Source organism: Camelina sativa, chromosome 20 (assembly GCF_000633955.1).
Source record: "Camelina sativa cultivar DH55 chromosome 20, Cs, whole genome shotgun sequence".
Classification (NCBI taxonomy): domain Eukaryota; kingdom Viridiplantae; phylum Streptophyta; class Magnoliopsida; order Brassicales; family Brassicaceae; genus Camelina; species Camelina sativa.
Genome location: NC_025704.1, coordinates 27,311,462 through 27,332,669, shown reverse-complemented (window position 1 = coordinate 27,332,669; position 21,208 = coordinate 27,311,462). Strand labels below are relative to the sequence as shown.

Below are 21,208 nucleotides of genomic sequence, written 5' to 3'. Positions count from 1 at the left end.
AATTTATCCACAAACCGGTTTTCCGGTTCGGTCGGGTTTGACAAATACAGAAAATTCGGCAAATCGGCTTTTTCACACGCCGGCAGTTTCGTATTCAACGACTCCAAAATCCCTAATCACCACCGTCTCCACCGTCTCACTCACCGGATTCCTCCGCTTCCGCCACGTCATCAAACCGTCAAAACGCACCGTTTTCATAAGCACACGCCTTTGCTGATCGGCTTGTCGTCTTCGTTAGGAGCTTTGGTAATCCTAATATTCGCGGTGGCTATAATTTTAATCCGCCGTAGATTAAAATCGGCGAGTACGAAATCGAGATGGGCGATTTCGAATCCAGCACAGTTGGATTACAAGATGGAGAAATCTGGACCGTTCGAATTCGGAACGGAGTCCGGTTCGTCTTGGGTCGCTGATATAAAAGAACCAACGGCGGCTCCGGTTGTGATGGCATCTAAGCCGTTGATGAATCTGACTTTCAAGGATCTGATTGTTGCCACGTCACATTTCGGAACGGAGTCCGTTATATCTGACGGCACTTGTGGTCCACTTTACCGTGCCGTTTTACCAGGAGATCTCCACGTGGCAATCAAAGTGCTTGAAAAGATACGAGACGTTGACCAAAACGACGCCGTTACTGCGTTTGAAGCTCTTACTCGGCTTAAACATCCAAATCTGTTGACACTCTCCGGTTATTGCATCGCAGGTACTAAACTAATCTCCCTTATATTTTTAGTTTCGTATTAATTTGTGACAGAAAGGTTTAGAAAATTAACTTTAAACCCCTAATATATATATAGGACATGTTTTGATTCGACCAAGTACCAAATACAGTATAACTTTGGATATTATATATACATATACGGCNGTAATGATGTTACGTCACGTACAAAAAAATCTAATATGTTTTTTGTGCCATGATTACTAGATTTTATGAATTTTCGTGACCTTAGCGTAAAAATGTATAATTACTCCAAAAAGTTTCTCCAGAGCAAAAAAAAAGAAAGTAATGTGTGTATGTGATAGTCTGATAGATTCTTCCAATGACTTGTTTTTAGGGTTGTTTCATTTGGTGTTTTTGTTAGTGGACTGACTTTAAAAAGTGTGCAGACAAGTCACATCCTTGCTTTGGGACTCGTAGAGGTTTATATATATAGCTTGTCGGGTTTCAACATAATCTTTTCTCCTATAAGCTAAATATGTTCTCTTTCTGACCTTATTTACTATGTTCACCAATCACCACCATAATATGTTTGTTTTGCAATAGTATTAAGTATTTACTCTGTTTTAAATGGTGAATTAAACTGTTATTTGCATTAACACGTCTAGCACCACTTTGTTAATTTAACTAGCTAGAATTTACATTTTTATCGAATTTTGTTAGTATGGTTAAACTTGAAAATGCAACATTAATTTTTCAATTTCTGTTAGAAAAATATTATTATTGTTTCAGTATTAAGTTTATCTGTTCGTACCTAAAATTGTGGTTTAATATTTTTAGGAAAAGAGAAGCTTATATTATATGAGTTTATGGCTAACGGAGATCTTCACCGATGGCTTCACGAGCTCCCAGCGGGAGAAACCAACGTGGAAGATTGGAGCGCCGATACATGGGAGAGTCACGTTGGAGATTCATCCCCGGAGAAAACAAACTGGCTAATACGTCACCGTATCGCCATTGGAGTTGCACGTGGTTTAGCCTATCTTCATCACGTTGGTACTACTCATGGACACTTGGTCGCTACCAACATCCTCTTAACTGAAACCCTAGAGCCGCGAATCTCTGATTTTGGTATCAACAACATTGCGAAAACCGGTGATGATCATAGTAACAACAACGTAGAATCCGATGTGTATAGTTTCGGGGTGATCTTGTTTGAGCTGTTAACCGGGAAGCAAGGGAGGGATGAGAATGTTAAATCAGTTAGACGTTTGGTTAAGGAGAGAAGAGGAGAAGAAGCTCTTGACTCGAGATTGCGGTTAGCGGTTGGAGAATCGGTTAATGAAATGGTCGAGAGTCTTCGGATTGGTTACTTTTGCACGGCAGACTCACCGGGGAAGCGACCAACAATGCAACAAGTCTTGGGTCTTCTTAAAGACATACGTACTGTTTCGCGTTGAATTAGGAAAAAAAAAAGTTGGGTTTAAGATAAATCATGTGAGTATTAGATTCGGGTGTGAGGTGTGAGGTGTGTGAGATTAAGATACATGCGCTTGTGTCAAGGTACTTTGTATTTTTTTTCTTTTTTTGAAATTATAGAAAAATATTTTCAAAATTTGGCAAAATTTTGTTACCTAATACAATTTTTATTTGATAAAAAAGGTTAACTGAAATTTATATTTGATCACATCCAAATTTACATGAACATTTTGGAGGTTGTCGTTATATCTAGTCTTATAATGTTTGATTCAACAAAGCCTTGTAATATCTTTAGAGTTTGGCATTGACACGTTAGTTGTCATCTCAATGAAATTAGAGTTTAGCGTTGACACGTTAGTCATATATTCCGAATCAAATCAGAGCTTGAGATACAATAATATTCTTGCCATTACCAAAAACAAATTATCCAAGCTAATATCTAAATCTCGTATTCAAGAACTAACATTTATAGAAGTATATGTTATCGATTTGTCTAGACATTCTATTCAATGATTTGTTAAGTTTGAGCCGTACACCACGTGATAGAATATTGAGGAGAAAAATGTTATATAAGGGAAGACAAAACAAAGTGGGTAAGGTGGGAAAGTATTGGTAAGAAGATAATGCTGAGAAGCTGGTGAGAACTTATTGGTTGTTTTTGCTTGTCTTTTCTACGATATGCATACCAAATTTTAGTCCAAGTATTGTATTCGAATAATTATAATCAGAAGATTTAGCGAATAAGACTCACTCGATGATAATATGGTGTAATTTTGTTTATTTAGACTTTATTTTTTTTAAAGAATCATTTATATTATAACTGCAATTTAAAATGTTTTTTTTTTGCCAAGTCTATGATATATTTCACACTACGTACTAAATTAAAATCAGAGTTACGATAGTAATACAAACTATACGTCAAACACTATATATTATATACTCTCCTGATATTTATGCCTCAAAACTCTCTTGGCTGCCTTCACTTTGTTTTGTCCGATGACTCTGATCCATAATTTTTTCTTTCATATTTTTCTATTTGTTTTGTTATGGATTCCACTTTATTCCGCTTTCAATATTCTTTTTATTTTTATATAATCTTCTTTATAAGAAAATCAAATTTCGATGTGGATGTTATTCTTATCAGTTATCATTCACCAAAGTACTTAATCCTTAGCAGTTTCGTCACGTCTATATCTTCACATCCTTTCATTCTCTTCTTGACTTTCTTCTTTTTTCACTTTTCTTCCTTTGTTTTGGTTAAAATTTGCCACTTTTCAATATAATAAAACAAAACATTTTATTTGATCTCTTTACTTTTCTTTCTTAGTTTTACTGGACTGGTTGTAACGTTCAAGAACACTTTAATATCTATTGCTATTTGCAACTACACTTGCATATCATAAAAGTACAAGAGAATAGTACAGTTTTAGTGATACTATTCTTAACTTAATAACTTAATACTATTCTTAGTTTCATGGGCCTTATTGGGTTTTTTAAGTCGTTCAAAACATTTCCTTGGAGTTTTTGTTTGAGGCCTGATCGCAATATATATAGCCGTTGACGCATACTCTTCTATCCTCCATGATTATCAATTCACCCAAATTGGTTGGAGTCGATGATACAAGAGCTTTGCTTTAGAAGCTGCAAAGTCTCATTCTGTAACTCAACGAATTTGCAATCACTGGAAAAAAATCCATTGCCTGATTAGAAATTTAGCTATTTGGATAAATTTTTGCATCTCAGACAAATAATAAACTAATAATATTCTGTTAGTCTTTGTGAATTAGGCTAAACATTAGAGTTTAGTTACAGGAGATGACTGATGTAGTAACATGGTGGGCATGATCAAGTCACTGGACTCTTATAATGATGAGTCTCTCTAAATCAGAAAGAAATAGATTGATCGTGGTGCATGCATGAGTGGGAAATTATGTCCCGTGTTGTCTTCTCAAATGCCTCGGCTCGGTTTAAGACCCTTCTTATGCTGAGTTTATGAATAAGAAATGGGTAGATGTTGGTGCATGAAGTTATCAGTCCCGTGTAACTTATGCAAATGCCTCGGCTCGGTTTAGAAATAAGAAATGGATTAAAGGTGGTGTATAATAAATGGGAAATATGTTGTGATTCAACATGTGATGATCCAGAAATTTATTGAAAATAATAAATAAATAAAAAACCGGAAAAGTTGAGATTTGGTTAGAATAATAAATGGGAAATATGTTGTGATTTGGTTTTAATCCAAATCTAGTTTAACTTAACTGAAAACCGGATTGATTTATCAGTTTAACCAAATTCCAAATTAACGTCCGTCTAATGTAATTGACATTTTTAATCCATCTTTTATGATTTTTTTTAGCTTTGGTGTTTGTAGCTTCTCATGGACTGTGGAGTTTTGTTTTTCAAAGTTTCGTCTTTTAATAATGTTGGGGATTAGGATTAGATGGAGAATCAGAAGAAGACGGTTTCTGCTTTGACGGATGATGTGGTGGTGCCTGTTACCTCTGTTCTAACTATTATGAAACAGCTTGGAAAGGACACGTTGTGATCTTATTGATGCAGGTTCTCTTTTAACAGAGTAGGACTTGAAGACGCCACAACTTCCTGCTGGTAGTTAAAGACAACCACATTACTGACCTTTGACCTTTGATATATATACTGATCCTTTATGTATATATCACCATTGTTAAGTCTTGTAGATCCTTTTAGGAACACACTTCATTCAATGTAACTTTTTCTTCCTCTTCAGGTAGGTATCCCTATCTCAAAACTTCCTTGAAGCTGACTAATAAGTAATAACCATGCAAAAGGTGGATCTTCATACATGGTTGTTTCTCAACGTGGCCAAAATCTTTTGCTAATTGCAGAGTAGTTTCATCATTTACTTTGTGCCCTTATCTAGTCATTGTGTCCGATGTCATTGGCCATGTGTTTTCTATGTGGACTCTAATTAAGAAGTGAGAAGATTAAAATTTGCCTGTTGAAATGTTATGATACGAAACGTAAGTGAGCGTGGTGGTGAAAGTGAAATGTGTAATATGTGGAACAAACGAATCAATGTATATTATACAGAAGATTGTGTTGTCTGAAGTGTTTCACTGTTTATTTGGTAGTGTGAGCTCTGTAGATTCATCTATAGTTATCTGTCCGAAGAGAACAATACCTAATAATGATCTGACAGATTGATCTAATAACAAGAGACAGCAAAATGTAATATCTTTATAGCAAGTAACTAGTCTGGAGACCAACTAAACCCTAAACCCCCAATCCCAAGTATAACCTAACCAACAGTTAGACAAGCTTCTGATTACAATATACGATTCGGCTATCATTACCAAACCAAACCGAACCAGGTTAGATCAATGGAAGCTGAATTTGTACAGAATCCCAAGTATCAAAGCTTGGGATATACCTCAAAAGCCTTTCGCAGATTAGCCTATCAAACTCCTCTAAGCTGGACTACCGACGGCTCTATTCGCATAGCAAAATCATGCTTCCCGCTATTTCTTCAACCATCAGTCGCCATATCCAAGCACCGTGATATTGGAACCAAACCCATCTCTGTCATCTCAACCAAGTAATTAGCTGCACCTACGCATTCCCCACCACGACCGCACATCGTATTCAGCAATGTAAACCAGCCTGTTAGGCCTATGAGCCTTCACCTTCGTGTCACTGAAAAAGCTTAAGGCATCATCAAAACATCCCATTCCTACACATTCCCTTAAATTATCTAATTCACAAACCACATCAATCTTATACAGTTTGGGAACTCAATGAGACTTTTGCACAAACTTCATTTCCCCAGAATTGGTAAGACCCAATCTCCATCTCTCTCTCCTTCCCAATCTTCATAAGAGCCAATCAAAACATCTCTCTTCTCTTCTTCACGAGCTTCATCTTCCGTTCGCAACAACTTCCTCGAATGACGTGTCTTCAACAAGACAAGATCCAGCATTTTCCTCCGCACATTGTATATAGGATTTGGCTCGATCAAACAGCCTTTGCTATAAGCTTCTCTTAGAAACAAAGTCTGCGTACTTCCTTTCGTGGATACATAGAAAACACCGGGATGCTTCAAGATTACTTCCCTCACGTTTACTTCAATACCAAGATCCTTCCGGAAATGAGCTAATCTTTCGACTTCAACCATTTTCTCTACCGTTAAGCTCAGAAGCTCATGGATAACTGCAACCACCCGCTTCTCGAATCTCTCCAACCCTCGAGAAATCTCTTTTCTCTCGTAAGGCTTCACATAAGGAACCCTTTGCCAATATTTTAACTCTTCTCTGAATCCTTTCTCAATCTTGAATCCTGTTGGAAGATTAATAGGAAACGCGTAATTAGTCTCAAACTCACTCAACCATTTCTCTCTGTATTCAACTTCTCTCCACTCCTCAACTTTTGCCACACACAAACTCTTCTCATCATCTCCATCTCCATCAACTAACTCCAAAGTCTCCAAATCAACTAACCTGAAATCTGAAGTATACTTAGCCAAAATCGAATCACGAAAATCCTCAGGCAATCCTAATTCCTTTCTAATCAACCTCAAAGCATGTACACGAAGGACACCGTTTCTAGACAACAACAACAACTTCTTAATCCTCTTCACAGCATCAACCTCACACTCTCTAATCACACTCTCTTCCTCATCAATCAATACCTTCAACTTCTCAGTTACTTTACAACACAGATTCTTCCTAAAAGGATGTGTAAAGATCTCAAAAGCGTGAGGATACTTACCAACAAAAGCTCCAACATTTACATTCAAACCAACCAGATTCTTCCAACGAGACATTAGCTGCAAAGACACGAAAGGACCACGCTTTTTGCAAGACATGAGTTTAGAAATCTCGAGAACGATGCTCAGTTTCCTAATCTGAGCAACAAGTTTGTCTAACCTATGATCTCTCGTTCGATTCTCTAACCTAGTCTGCGCTGAATCTACAGGCTTTAACCATCTTCTCTGATTATACAAGTAAAAGGGACATAAAGATGAAGACTTTATTGGGTTTTGTTGAGTTAAAGCTTCTCTGATACTACTGTACCTCAAAGATTTTAGAGAATTCATATCTTTTCACTGTGAATTTAGGGAAAAAGGAAACACCTTTTCAAACATGAATATCGATCACCATTTCTCCAAGGCCAAGAGAGCGGCGGAGAGGGACAAAGAACAAACAACAAACCAAGTTCGTCTTAGGATTGAGCCAAAAATTTAACGAACCGAACGGTTTGCTTATTGAACCGAACCAAAGTGTTTATGGAAAACACGAATTCGAATGGAAGCATACCCGGTACAATATATGAAATTTTCGAATCTGAACCGCACCTGAACAAAGAATTTTACAGGCTCTCCGAAGGAGACGACGAGAGAACTGAGTCAGTACTCTCTCACTCTCAAGTCTCTAGTAAAAATGTGTTCTAGCTCTAGCCGCTAGACGACGAGAGAGGTGATTCTTGTTTCATCCCATCTTCTCATCTCAGTCTCAGTCCCTCCTTTCTCAAATTCCTCTGTGCTCTCGGTTCGAAACGGTAATTAGCCTAATCACTCGATTCTTTCAAAGTCTTGAGCTTTAAGAAGTCTTGAACTCTAAAAGTTTTCAGCTTTTTTTCCTTTGATTCTGATGTGTAGTTAGCCTAATTACTAGATTCTTCTCCCATTAAGTTCACACGTAACCTAATAAAAATGAAATTTTTTTAATCTGTCTTTGCTAAGGGGTTTGGTTTGTGGTTCTAATTTGACAGTGACGGCGACACTGTCTTCCTTGTTCTTTGCGGCGCAGGAAGTGAAGATGAAAAGGTCATCTCTTTTCATGGGTGCAGCCACGGCTGTGATGGCTGGTTGTTGCGGTGCTATGCTTGCTAACTCATTCTTACCAAAAGAAAAGCTAAATGATTACATATGGGGTCTTGTTCAGAAAGCAATCACACCTTTTTCAACCGATATGACGACCATTGTCATAAACGAACGTTCAGGAGGCTTACCTAACAAGATGTTCCATGATGCACAAGCGTATATGGCCACCAGGATCACTCTTTCCACTTCCAACAGGCTCAGCGTAGTCAAACGTAATGGAGTAACTGGATTACTGTTGCTAGAGAACGATGCATTCCTTGACACTTTCAGGGGAATCAAGATCAGATGGATCCTCCGTACTCGCCAAATCGATAGGAACACAGGAGGAAGATCATCAAAAGTTCAATACTACGATCTCATCTTCCCCAAAAAAGAAAGGGACTTGGTCATTGAATCATACTTGCCTTTTGTCTCACTCGAAGCTGAATCTAGTCCCTTCCTTGTTATTCTGTAGTCAGTTCCTTGGTACTTATTAGTTCTTGGAGGTTAAGTAATTAGTAGTTCCTTTTTTGTTTATTGTGTTTCCTAAATCATTGTTAGGTGGAAATATCTCAATTATATTTTGTGATACCACCATGGATCTCTAGTTTAATTATAAGTGAAGGGTCATAGAATGATGGATGACTTGTGTTGTGTTTTGATGAGTAAAAAGCTTACATGTACTATTATGGTAAGCCGTTGATTGATCAGATGAGGTTCAAGTGTGCGGTTGTACCATTGCTATCATAGGTTTGATTACAGCGGATCAAGTCTCACTGACACTGTCAAAGTCAGACTTAAAACAAACAAAAAAAGTCTTTAAGAGCAGAAGACAAGGGAACAATCGTTTGACAACTTCGAGATTTTCCCGCTTCCATTTGCTAAAATCTTCAATTTTTTTTTTTTTAGTTATTTGTCTTCATTCCCGATTCAATTAATGCAAAAAACTTGTTCTTTAATGTATTTTTAATGGTCTGCCCTATACGAAAGGGCAAAAAACAGACAATTTTAATTGCGGGGAAAGAGATAAACATTGAAGCCTTGAGATTTCTTTTACTTTAACTCTTAAATGGAGATTGTGATAAAGTTTCTGTTTTTAGGAATCTGTGTTTATCACTTCTCTGTTCTTGATTCTGTTTCTGCCATGGATAGTCTTTTATCTCCAAAGGGTGTTAACTATGAAGGTTGAATCAAAGATCTTTCTTTTATTGTGATTTGTGATGAAAGGTTTTTAACTTTTTCCAATTTTTTTTTTGTAGTTGCTGCGTTAATGTCAGTGAAGAACAAGATGAAAGATGAGAAAGAGGTTTTGTCTGGTTGGGATATAAACTCTGTTGATCCTTGTACTTGGAACATGGTTGGTTGCAGCTCCTCTGAAGGTTTTGTTGTTTCCCTGTGAGTATCAATCATTGCACATCTCTTGTTCTACGAAAGGTCTCTTAGAAACGTTTTTGTTGTTGCAAATTTTGGATTTGTTTTATTGAAATCTTGTAATGCAGAGAGATGGCTAGTAAAGGGTTATCTGGGACAATATCAACTAGTATTGGGGAATTAACTCATCTTCATACATTGTGAGTTTAAACATTTTTGTTTGTCAATCTTGGAATTCAAGAATGTGTTGTTGTAACTTGTATCTAATGGTTTGCTTGTAATTTTTGTAGGCTACTGCAGAATAATCAGTTAACCGGTCCAATTCCATCTCAGTTAGGCCAGCTCTCTGAGCTTAAAACGCTTGATCTATCTGGAAACCGGTTTAGTGGAGAGATCCCAGTTACGTTAGGGTTCTTAACTCACTTAAACTACTTGTGAGTTTGATTTTAATGATTCTTGGTTTAGTAGTTAAATGTTGTAACTGTTATTTATCATCTTACAAGTCTCCTTTTAAGTCTTATAGGCGGCTTAGCAGGAATCTTTTATCCGGGCAAGTCCCTCACCTAGTCGCTGGCCTCTCAGGTCTTTCTTTCTTGTATGTCTTTGCTTCACGGCCTCTACCTAACATTACAGTTTATCGAGATTTTACTGATTTGTATAAAGCTTCTTACACTATTGTTTCTGAATAGGGATCTATCGTTCAACAATCTAAGTGGACCAACTCCAAATATATTAGCTAAAGATTATAGGTAAGATATGCAAAAGATGCATGATTATTAGCCATTGCAATGTATGTGAAAGCTTCTTGATAAAGTTTTCTGTTGTAGGATTGTAGGAAATGCATTCCTTTGTGGTCCAGCTTCCCAAGAGCTTTGCTCAGATGCTACACCTGTGAGGAATGGTATGTTGAACTGCAAAATTCTCTGCGAAAATAAGCTTGTTTTATGTAGAACGTGGATTTTTTTAACATGAGCTTTTTTTAATCTGCAGTGACCGGTTTGTCAACAAAGGATAATAGCAAACATCACAGCTTAGTGCTTTCATTTGCATTTGGCATTGTTGTTGCCTTTATCGTCTCTCTAATGATTCTCTACTTCTGGGTGCTTTGGCATCGATCACGTCTCTCAAGATCATATGGTACACATAACTATAGTCTCTCAAAGTCTAATATTTACAACAACAAATGTGTAGACGTTGCTGAAATCTGCATTACCTTTTTATGGATTTCTTAGTGCAGCAAGATTACGAATTTGAAATCGGGCATCTGAAAAGGTTCAGTTTTCGTGAAATACAAACTGCAACAAGCAATTTTAGTCCAAAGAACATTTTGGGACAAGGAGGATTCGGGATGGTGTATAAAGGGTATCTCCCAAATGGAACTGTGGTGGCGGTTAAAAGATTGAAAGATCCTAACTATACAGGAGAAGTTCAGTTTCAAACCGAAGTGGAGATGATTGGCTTAGCTGTTCATCGTAACCTTTTACGTCTCTTTGGTTTCTGTATGACCCCGGAAGAGAGAATGCTGGTGTATCCGTACATGCCAAATGGAAGTGTAGCTGATCGCCTCAGAGGTTTTCAATTTTTAAACATTCCTTGTTTTGTTATTGTTTCGGTATGTATAACGCGTAAAAGTTCCTTAAAAGATGACATGTTTCAGACAATTATGTAGAAAAGCCGTCTTTGGATTGGAATCTGAGGATAAGCATTGCACTCGGTGCAGCTCGAGGACTTGTTTACTTGCATGAGCAATGCAATCCAAAGATTATTCATAGAGACGTCAAAGCTGCAAATATTCTACTTGATGAGAGCTTTGAAGCAATTGTTGGCGATTTTGGTCTGGCAAAGCTTTTAGACCAGAGAGATTCACATGTCACAACTGCAGTCCGAGGAACCATTGGACACATTGCTCCTGAGTACCTTTCCACTGGACAGTCCTCAGAGAAAAGTGATGTCTTTGGATTTGGAGTATTAATTCTTGAACTCATAACAGGTCATAAGATGATTGATCAAGGCAATGGTCAAATTCGAAAAGGAATGATATTGAGTTGGGTAAGTAAATAAGATTTAGTCTTTCTGTTATATCCTATTGAGTCATTTTCATAAAGCAAGAAACTTTCCTTGATATAGACAGAACCCATTTGGACCAAACTTAAATCAAATGTATTGATATGTGTGTTGGTTCAGGTAAGGACGTTGAAAGCAGAGAAGAGATTTGCAGAGATGGTGGACAGAGATTTAAAGGGAGAGTTTGACGATTTGGTGTTGGAGGAAGTTGTGGAATTGGCTCTGCTTTGCACACAACCACATCCGAATCTAAGACCAAGGATGTCTCAAGTGTTAAAGGTTCTAGAAGGTTTAGTGGAACAGTGTGAAGGAGGGTATGAAGCCAGAGGTCCAAGCGTCTCAAGGAATTACAGTAATGGTCATGAAGATCATTCTTTTATTATTGAAGCTATTGAGCTCTCTGGACCACGTTGAGACTCCAAAATGTGTATTAAACTGGTTTTGTTGTCAATGTCATCAAACTGTATATTGTTTTTTCTTTTTCTTTCTGGTTTTGAAGATTTTTCTTTTTTATAATTTTTCTTTTTTTTTTTTTTTCCTAAAAATTGAAGAAGATTTGAGGAAGTAATTCGATAATTCAATTTACACAATGTAGTTTTTTTCATAAAAATTGTTAAACTTGAATTCATTGACAAAAATAAAAAATGTTGGTTAATCTTCGAGACCGGTTAGAAAAGGGGAAAGAAAATTGAGAATGAATGTGTTTGTTTACCCTTATAACTTGGGGCTTGAAGATTATGTTATTATCGTGGGCTTTATAAGTTTGGCCTTTATTAAATCATTTTGAAAAATTCAAAAGGATATTATCGTCATTTCTGAGTATAAGAAACCCTAAGTAGCCGACCCATATAAGTCCTCTCACTTCGCACTCAACGCAGTTTCGTTTCCGCAACTCTTCCATTGCTTCATCTCTTAGCTCGACCTTGATCTCCTTAAAAATGGTATTTTTTTTAACTCCTTTCGTTATTCTCTGTAGATTAATTCAATGAAAATGTGTTTTTTTGTTTACTGTGTTTATGTTTGGGTTTTATTTTTGTTTCTCAGGCGTCGGAGAAGAAGCTCTCGAACCCTATGAGGGACATTAAGGTTCAGAAACTTGTTCTCAACATCTCTGTTGGTGAGAGTGGTGATCGTCTCACCCGTGCCTCTAAGGTAATGCGTTCTAAATACCAATTGAAAAAGATCTATACTTTACGATTTCATATCTCTGTAATGGGGTCTAAATCAATGGAGTGTTGATTACACTGTCTTAGACACAAGTGAGGAAATGTGTAAAGTTAAGTTATGAAATGTTTGTTTTGGTCATTTTTGTTTAGGTGTTGGAACAGCTCAGTGGTCAAACCCCTGTCTTCTCCAAGGGTATGTTCAATGCTAAGTCTCTCTGATTTAAGTTTCTGTGATTTGTTTTATCTATTGAATCTGATGTATGTTGTGGTTTTTGTGAAACAGCAAGGTACACTGTTAGGTCTTTTGGTATTAGGCGTAATGAGAAGATTGCGTGCTATGTGACTGTCAGAGGGGAGAAGGCTATGCAGCTTCTTGAGAGTGGTTTAAAGGTTAAGGAGTATGAGCTTCTTAGGAGGAACTTCAGTGACACTGGTTGCTTCGGATTCGGTATCCAAGAGCACATTGATCTTGGAATCAAGTAAGTTTTCTCTTCATTTTGGAAAAGTAAAAAGTTTCCTTGAATTTGATTTTGGTACTATATGTAGATGAGTATTTCAGTTGCATCGAATAACTAGTCTCCAAACTTAGGGTTTCGGTGCAGTTTAGTCAGATTGATAGGTTTCAAATGATGTAAGGTGAAGACTTCATTTGTTTTTGTTGAATGTTTTTATCTTTGATTTACTCTGGCCTTTGTGGAATGGTAAGTTTGGAATGGATACTAATGTGCCCGTTATGTGTCTTTCTGTAGAAATGTATGTTTGAAGTTGATAGTGAAGAGTTATTGTTAGTCTTTAAATGTAAGATTTGGATTTAGTAAAAGATGAATGTTTTACTCGTTTTGATTTGAATCTGATTAAAACTTAACCCTTTACTGGTTTCTGTGGAATGTTAGGTGTGGGTTTGATACAAGTTGAACTGTTTACCAGTTTCTATTATTCTCATCTGTTTAATTTTGTGTATATAGGTACGATCCTTCCACCGGTATCTACGGAATGGACTTTTACGTTGTCCTTGAACGCCCAGGATACCGTGTTGCTCGTCGCCGAAGATGCAAGGCTCGCGTTGGTATTCAACACAGAGTAACCAAGGATGATGCCATGAAATGGTTCCAGGTCAAGTATGAAGGAGTAATTCTCAACAAGTCTCAGAACATCACTGGTTAAGAAAAGTGTTTTGATCGATCGTTAAAGGGTTTTGTTGATTCTAGCTTGTTTTTAAGTTATCAGCGTTGGATTTTAAAGAATTTCTTGTTGTAGTAAAACCTTTTTTGACATGAGTTTGGTAGAATCTAAATCTTCCAAGAACCTTGGAGAGAATTATTGTTTTATTTTATGTCAAAGCAGCTCCTTTGAATTCACTTCCCCTCTGAACTGCAACTTGCATCTTTCACAATAGGAACCTAATTTTGTGTTAGGAATTTTTAGCTTGTGTATATGTCGCGTAAACTTAAATTTGTGAAGAGTAAAACTATATCGAGATCTATGAATTGGTTTTTCATCAGTTTTGATGAATTGAATGCTCGAGATAATTAAGAGTTGCGACTTTCACTAGGAACCTCACACTAGGAACCTCAAGTGAAGAACACACAAGAAATGAGTTATTTGTGCAAATAAAAATACTTAGATTGGGGTGAATCTATTTGTTCACCTCCTCATTTTCAACCAATCAAAATCTTGTATACAATATTTTATTTTAAAAATAAATCAAAATTAAATTAAAAAAACAAAACTAATTAAGGAAACAAATTATGTATACTTTTAATTAAGGAAAGTAAAATATTGGTTTGGTTTAGATTTTACAATTAGAACAAAATTATGTGTTGGTTTAGATTTACAAATAAGACTAGGTAGTAACCCATGCCACAACACGTGACAAATATTTTTTATAAACGTTATTTTCATGTAAATTAAAAAAACATAGTCATGTTTAGTTTGGAACGGGAAATACGTCCTATCTTGTCCATCCTCTCACGTCCCAACCCATCCCTCTTGTTCTGTCTCATCCGTTTCATTTTGTCTCGTCTCATCCAGTCTCGTCTTTTTCCGTATCCATTAGTTTTTATCTGATGTTTTTTCTCTTTTATATAATTACTCGGTAGACAATGTTTACTAAAAAATTTTGGGTAAGAAATTTAGACGGGATAGCAGAATTCTCCGTTGAATATTTTTTTTTTAGTTAGTTGAAAGTATCCAAAAATTATAATTTTCAAAAATAGCAAATTTTTCAAAGTGGCAATTCCAAAATGATTAATTACCTGTCACATAGTCAATCATTATCTAAATTAGTGAAAACTTGACAATTGAATTTATCTACCTATATTTTCTGATTTGTACTTTTATCTAAAATTTATGTCTCTCTTTTTTTTAAAAAAATTGATCAATATATTGTTCTTCAATATTTGAATTACCCGTTTCAGTTTACTTATACTATTTCAGTATATGTACTTAATTAGTAAAATAAATTACTTAAAAACACTGATAAAACATACATTCAGTCAAATAATAAACATTTTTAGGTTGTAAATTTTAATTGTATAATATCAATATATTCCATAAAAATTAGGTTGCCACTCTTTTATGGTGTTTTGTCAATATTTTGGTGTATATGTAGAATACTGTAACCCGTAGCAAAAATAAATATGATCATCATCTTCATCAGCTGGAAAATATACATTTTTTGCAATCCATCTATAATAACCAAGCACAATCAGTGTTTGTTAAAAATGTTAAAGTAATTTTGTTACTGGGTGTTAAATCTCGTCCCGTCGCATCCCATTCCGTCTCGTCCCGATCTATCCTGTTATAAATTTTATGTCCCATTACCATTTCCTTTTAAAGAATTACTCATATAATAATGTTATTAATAAATTTTTGCTAAGAAATTTAGACAACATATTTATAGTTATAATTCCATTTGGGCTGAATTTTAAAAAAAAAATATGGTTTAGAAGAATTTTATTTTAAGTTGTGAAAATTATTGACCATGGATCCATACGTACATGCGGGATTATATTTATAAATTTATTTATTTGGTATAACATTTATAATACAAACCTATATTAGTTTATGAATGTTTTAAACTAATAATCGTCTTACCATGAGCTTTGGATTGATATGATGAAAAATCTGGATCGAATGTCAACCGAATTAGCGATCGTTAAAAACTTGAATTATCGAATAAGATAAAAAGCCGCGAAAAAATAAAAACTTCTTGAACCAAATGATCCAAATAAAATTGGCAAACGTGTCAAACTCGTCTGTTAAGGGATGGATACAGTGTACTCTTAAATTTTTGGTACCTTTATCTAATCCGATCTTTACGGGTAAAAACTATCTCCACGTGACTTATAAATAACATTATCCAAAATATGGTTTGAACTTTAAACGTAACATACGATCACTGTAACCGTAACTGTAAATGTAAAAAAATATTTAGAAAATAGTATGAATGTTATATAATGTTTTCAGTTATTTTTTCTTTCTAAATTCTTATTTTTAAGATCTATTTTGACTTTAAAAATAACTGTGTGGTTGAAGTTTAAAAGCACCTATTAGGTTCATCTTCGTGGTTGGAGTTTACTCGAGCAATCCACCTAGCCTAATTACATGTATAAACATAATAGCTAGTAAATACAGATGTTACAATTTTTAATATGCTAATGGTGAGAACTTCTACTTTACTCTCATCTTTCTTCTCATTATATACAATTTTTGTAATATAAAATCCTTAGCACAATACACTCTCATAATACTTTTCACCTCTCTTATCCACTCTATACCTGTTTGTGGCTACTCTCCCCACATATCCACTCTATACCTGTTTGTGGCTACTCTCCCCACATGTTCGTCGTCCTTGTTATCAATATCTTTTGCTTAAATTTTTTTGTGTGTGTGTTTAACAACATCAACCCCACAATACCTCCCTCTCACACTCATTTACAACATAATCAAGTTCTAGTTCTACATCACTGTTTTTCCTATAAGGTTTCTTAGCTTTGGCCTCTTTGTGAACTTCAATCTAAGCTTGTCTTCTCCTTCAGACTCCACCCTACCATTGACATCATCCTAATATTGTGTAGATTGGAAAGTTCAGCCACATTTTCACTGGTGTAAAAATTTCAGTTTATATAAAAACCTAGAAATAAAACAAACAGTATATTTGAAACTAAGAGAACCAAGTTCAATTAGGTCAGATAACTTACATATGCTGGTACGTCTCGTATTATTTGACCCAAAGGATTATAAGTCTAGAACCTGAAACATAAGGATAAAAGATTATTAGCATGAGACTGGTTGTAAAGTTTCAATGGATACTATAGTTTCTAATTTTTTTTTCTTACAGTTGTTGTAACTCTGTTGCTAGATATAACCCCTAAATTGGTGTTTAGATTGGAAAGTTTAGACTCAAATTCAATACTGTTATTTCAATTTATAGAAAAAGCAAGAAATCAAACAAAATCATGTTGATTAACATACCTGAAGCCTCGATTTGCTTTTGAAACATCTAGTATGCTTTCCTGATCTCGATACTGATTCCAAAAAATTATAACGGGAATCAAATCCAAAATTAAACGTTAAAAACCATTGTTATTAACTATCTTTTAGACCAAGTTTTGATGATTTACTTACCAAAGATTTCAAGGTAAAGATCTTTATTCTCGGCAACACGGCCAATCCTTGCTTGCCAAGGTTCTTGTTGATGATACCTTGTCACACATCGATATATATAGAAGCTCTTTTAGAGATACCGCTACTCTTCATGTATTATATTGGTTTTTGACCTCTAGTTACTATCAAAGAAACATATTTAGACAATTAATTAGAATATTAGATTATGAAAAGTTCTTGCTTTTGGACTTACATTCTGAGGAGGCAATGAACTCTTGCTTGGTCATGTGCTTAATTTCATCCAATTCTTTTGAGTAACTGGTAATCTAAAAAGCATTAGAATGGATTAGTAAAGAGTTACCGTTTGTTGTATAAATTAACCACAAACGGATAAAATCAGAAGAGGACTAAGAAAGTAATTATAGGGAAATTGGTGGTAGCACTAGCATAACAATAGTTTATAAAGGACAATACTTGGGTTCACCCCTAGGGGTAAACCTCTTCATTCACCCCATTATCATATAAGGAAATAAAATCTGTGTACATTATCATAAAATTAAAAACTTAAACCACTCTTTTATAAACCCAAACCAATATATAATTTCATTCTAATTATAAAATCTAAACCCTAACCATCACATTTGTAAACCCAAACCGTTATATAATTTCATTCTAATTGTAAAATCTAAACACTAACCATCTAATTTGTAAACCCAAACCGACATATAATTTCGTTCTAATTGTAAAATCTAAACCCTAACCATCTAATTTGTAAACCCAAACCGACATATAATGTCATTCTAATTGTAAAATCTAAACCCTAACCATCTAATTTGTAAACCCAAACCGACATATAATTTCGTTCTAATTGTAAAATCTAAACCCTAACCATCTCATTTGTAAACCCAAACCGACATAATTTCGTTCTAATTGTAAAATATAAACCCTAACCATCTAATTTGTAAACCCAAACCGACATATAATGTCATTCTAATTGTAAAATCTAAACCCTAACCATCTAATTTGTAAACCCAAACCAACATATAATTTCGTTCTAATTGTAAAATCTAAACCCTAACCATTTCATTTGTAAACCCAAACCGACATATAATTTTGTTCTAATTGTAAAATCTAAACCAAGTCAATATTTAACTTTCCTTAAATAAAAGTATACAGAATTTGTTTTCTTAATTTGTTTTGCTTTTAAATATTAATTTTGATTTATTTTTAAATAAAATATTAAATAGAACATTGTGTTTGGTTGAGAAGGGAGGGGGTGAATACAAAGGTTCATCCCTAGGGGTGAACCTAAGTATTTTTCGTTTATAAATAGGCTAAATCGTATGGAGCTTTTCTTAGGAATTGACACCAAAATATGCAACATTGTTGCTCTCATTATTCAACCTTGTAGCAGTTTGCAGAAGAAAGATTTGCAATGAGCCACGTGAAAAAAGGGAAACACACCTCAATACAACTCAACAGAAGGATATCTTTCTCTACCAAGAACACATACACCGCAAAGTTTTGTAGGCGTTGTCTTGTCTCATCTTTAAAATAGCGGACCTGTATATACACAACAGGAATTAAACAGTCTATTTTCATGATGATATAAGGCACAACCAAAAACCAATAACTAATAAACCTAAAGAGGACTCACATTGACAGCTGCTGTAGCATCCTTCTTCATTGCCTCTCCGTATTTGACTTTCCAATGGATCCGATAGTCTTAATCACTCAAGGCCAATGAAAAAATCACCAAGACTTGTGAGAGAATTATGAATCTTCTCTGTTTCCCTTATAACTTGTCACATCAAATCCAAATGCTGTTGCTATTTCAGAGTATTAGAGTGCAGTCTCAAATCAATATAGGAATGGGAAAATCGATTAACTTACATGGCAAAAATATGTTTGTTCTCTGTGAGAATCCCATTGTTCAATTGGATTTCTTATCTGTCACGAACCCAAGAGAAAAAACACATTAAAAACCAGAGAACCCACCAGAAGAGTATCTTACACAAATCGATTCAGATTGGAAAAGAATAAAGAAATTATCGGGACATGAATCAAACATATTTTTGAGGTTGAGTCATTGACGATTTATGAGACTGATTTTATCATCTATTGTTGCAAGTGGGAACTGTATGTTTTAAATCTGAAAAATATAAAGCAAACAACAAATTAAGGCCAACAAATCTATTGTTGTAAGCGAATGAAATTGCTTCACCATAGCAGATGGATTTTGAAGTGATTGAGACCGGTAAGCGAAGTGGTGAGTTAGACAGATCTATATAACAATGATTAAACAAACAAACAATACATACCTTACTCTTGAAATCCCACTCTGGTTCAATTTCCGACACGTAACTATACTAAGTCCACTCGCTGTTTATGCCAAAATCAAAATCACTATCGCTCCTACTAATACTATCGTGGTCTTTCTCGTCTTCACCTTCTTTTTTTTTTGATGCGCGAAGAACAAAAATCAGCATCCTTCTCCAGTAGCTAATGAACGGTTGAGATTTATGCTCAAGAAAATATTGAACAGCTGAGATTAAAAACTGAAACCGGGTAGATAACTGGATAAAAAGGATCCGCGTGTTTATCCCAATTTAAGTAGTTTTTTTTTTTAACATCTTCATTCTTTATTAATTAGAAACCGAGAATACAAATGTATCAATGAGCGTACAAAATGAAGCTTCGCATACTATACTACCAAAATTTAAGTGTAACGAAATAAACGAGAGAGTGAAAAAATATGTTGCCTTCTGTCAATGATAAGCCTTACACGCTAACAAATTAATCAATATGTTATTTTCTTTCATCGTCTTCGTCAGTCTATTATGATCTTCTTGTTAGGCTATCTTTCCTTTTATGTAGCACTAAACCTTTTTATGAAAATCAAAGGGTTGCGATCCATCAGTTACATCGCAAGCCACACAAATATTTCCATCTCCTGTGTTAGGAGATGGTGTTATTTTGGTTGCAAATATCACCCATGATAGATCCATAATCTTGATTCCTTTGTTGATATTCTTCAATGGCCATATATGAATGGTTACTGTAGATAACTTCAATCTCCAAAACCACCGAAACGTACTTAAAAGTATGTTCCACCATATATAACGATAAATCACCAACAGACACACTAAGCACATGAGACAGAATAGTTTTTCTCCGATTTGAGCAATCTGATGAATAATCCATCTTGGCAAGATGAAAAAACAAGACCACAAAAACCATATTCCATCATACATGAACCATACTCTATCATTGGATCCAAAGAAAACGTCACCACATCCACATAGACCAATCAATAGAGCAAAGTTTGTTGAGCACCAATATGAAAAACCATCAACATCGAACATTGACCCCACCTTTAGGAGTGAGAGTAAGATTCCCATACCCGCTGAACAGAGACGGAGAAGTTGTTTACCACTAAGATTTGATCGATCATCGCCATCATCTAATCCAACATTTGGGTCGCCGGGATCCCAGATCCGGGATTGAGAATCATCTTTCGAAAAGCATTTCATGCCGAAGCAAATGCAATACCGATGAAGATCAATTTCAATCAACGAACAAGGGAAAGCACATGAAGAAACCTTCAGCGGAAAGGCATCGACACACCACCGAAGAACTCGTCGTTGGATTATGGTCGGAGTGAATCTCATCCCAAAGGAGAGGAAAATTATGAAGAATCGAAACAAAAGAGCCAATGAATTTGGAGAAATCATTGGCCAAATTATTGAGGATTTTATAAACTAAAACAGAGAATTGAAACTACAAACAAAGGGGAACACCGATCAGCGTCAATAAAGTCGACGCCGGCCGACAAACAGTTAGAAATTTTTTTTTGCCGGAGGTCTAGAGATGTGGAAACGTCGCCTAACGAGGGCAGAGAGAAATCATGACTATTTTCCCCACCTTTTACTTACAGTCTCCGAATTTAAGTAGTTAAATAAACGAAATTAACCTTGGCGAATTTTGTTTGTTTGTATTTTCAATGGCATACCCTTGTAATTTCTT

The 21,208-nt window shown here is 35.3% G+C and overlaps 6 protein-coding genes across 24 annotated transcripts in view; 4 read left to right on the top strand and 2 right to left on the bottom strand.

Annotated features, from left to right (window-relative positions):
• Positions 1–2,283, top strand: part of LOC104771822 (probable LRR receptor-like serine/threonine-protein kinase At2g24230) — a 15,213-nt gene extending 12,930 nt beyond the window's left edge. Inside the window, exons 2-3 of the mRNA XM_019242034.1 lie at positions 36–703; positions 1,499–2,283. Of these exons, the coding sequence (XP_019097579.1) occupies positions 36–703; positions 1,499–2,118 (1,288 nt within the window). The 3' untranslated portion in view covers positions 2,119–2,283. The remainder of the gene's footprint in view (positions 1–35; positions 704–1,498) is intronic.
• LOC104771819 (protein ROOT PRIMORDIUM DEFECTIVE 1-like) lies at positions 5,295–7,321 on the bottom strand. Its single transcript, XM_010496427.2, has one exon. The coding sequence runs from the start codon at positions 7,206–7,208 to the stop codon at positions 5,931–5,933; it is 1,278 nt and encodes a 425-aa protein (XP_010494729.1). The 5' UTR covers positions 7,209–7,321; the 3' UTR covers positions 5,295–5,930.
• On the top strand, positions 7,584–8,638 carry LOC104771818 (protein HYPER-SENSITIVITY-RELATED 4-like). The gene is made up of 2 exons (XM_010496425.2): positions 7,584–7,669; positions 7,883–8,638. Exon 2 carries the CDS (start codon positions 7,930–7,932, stop codon positions 8,446–8,448), a length of 519 nt encoding a protein of 172 aa, XP_010494727.1. The 5' UTR covers positions 7,584–7,669; positions 7,883–7,929; the 3' UTR covers positions 8,449–8,638.
• On the top strand, positions 8,951–11,992 carry LOC104771817 (probable LRR receptor-like serine/threonine-protein kinase At5g45780). 2 transcript variants are annotated; one of them, XM_010496424.2, is made up of 11 exons: positions 8,951–9,157; positions 9,233–9,368; positions 9,473–9,544; positions 9,635–9,778; positions 9,868–9,939; positions 10,034–10,093; positions 10,172–10,245; positions 10,335–10,481; positions 10,577–10,915; positions 11,014–11,393; positions 11,529–11,992. In XM_010496424.2, the coding sequence occupies exons 1-11, from the start codon at positions 9,043–9,045 to the stop codon at positions 11,820–11,822; spliced, it is 1,833 nt and encodes a 610-aa protein (XP_010494726.1). In that variant the 5' UTR covers positions 8,951–9,042; the 3' UTR covers positions 11,823–11,992. The 2 variants fall into 2 exon arrangements, with proteins under 2 accessions (XP_010494726.1, XP_010494725.1); XM_010496423.2 differs by having other exon boundaries at positions 11,002–11,393.
• On the top strand, positions 12,241–13,932 carry LOC104771816 (60S ribosomal protein L11-1). The gene is made up of 5 exons (XM_010496422.2): positions 12,241–12,349; positions 12,453–12,560; positions 12,725–12,767; positions 12,858–13,053; positions 13,540–13,932. Exons 1-5 carry the CDS (start codon positions 12,347–12,349, stop codon positions 13,736–13,738), a joined length of 549 nt encoding a protein of 182 aa, XP_010494724.1. The 5' UTR covers positions 12,241–12,346; the 3' UTR covers positions 13,739–13,932.
• Positions 16,235–19,679, bottom strand: LOC104771814. 18 transcript variants are annotated; one of them, XM_010496413.2, is made up of 10 exons: positions 19,504–19,673; positions 19,241–19,334; positions 19,076–19,132; positions 18,840–19,005; positions 18,647–18,745; positions 17,436–17,508; positions 17,204–17,280; positions 17,051–17,103; positions 16,777–16,828; positions 16,235–16,639 (listed from the first exon to the last, which is right to left on the bottom strand). In XM_010496413.2, the coding sequence occupies exons 4-9, from the start codon at positions 18,867–18,869 to the stop codon at positions 16,822–16,824; spliced, it is 339 nt and encodes a 112-aa protein (XP_010494715.1). In that variant the 5' UTR covers positions 18,870–19,005; positions 19,076–19,132; positions 19,241–19,334; positions 19,504–19,673; the 3' UTR covers positions 16,235–16,639; positions 16,777–16,821. The 18 variants fall into 18 exon arrangements, 15 of the variants coding, with proteins under 15 accessions (XP_010494715.1, XP_010494716.1, XP_010494713.1 ...); XM_010496414.2 differs by having other exon boundaries at positions 18,840–19,011; positions 19,252–19,334; XM_010496411.2 differs by having other exon boundaries at positions 19,252–19,334.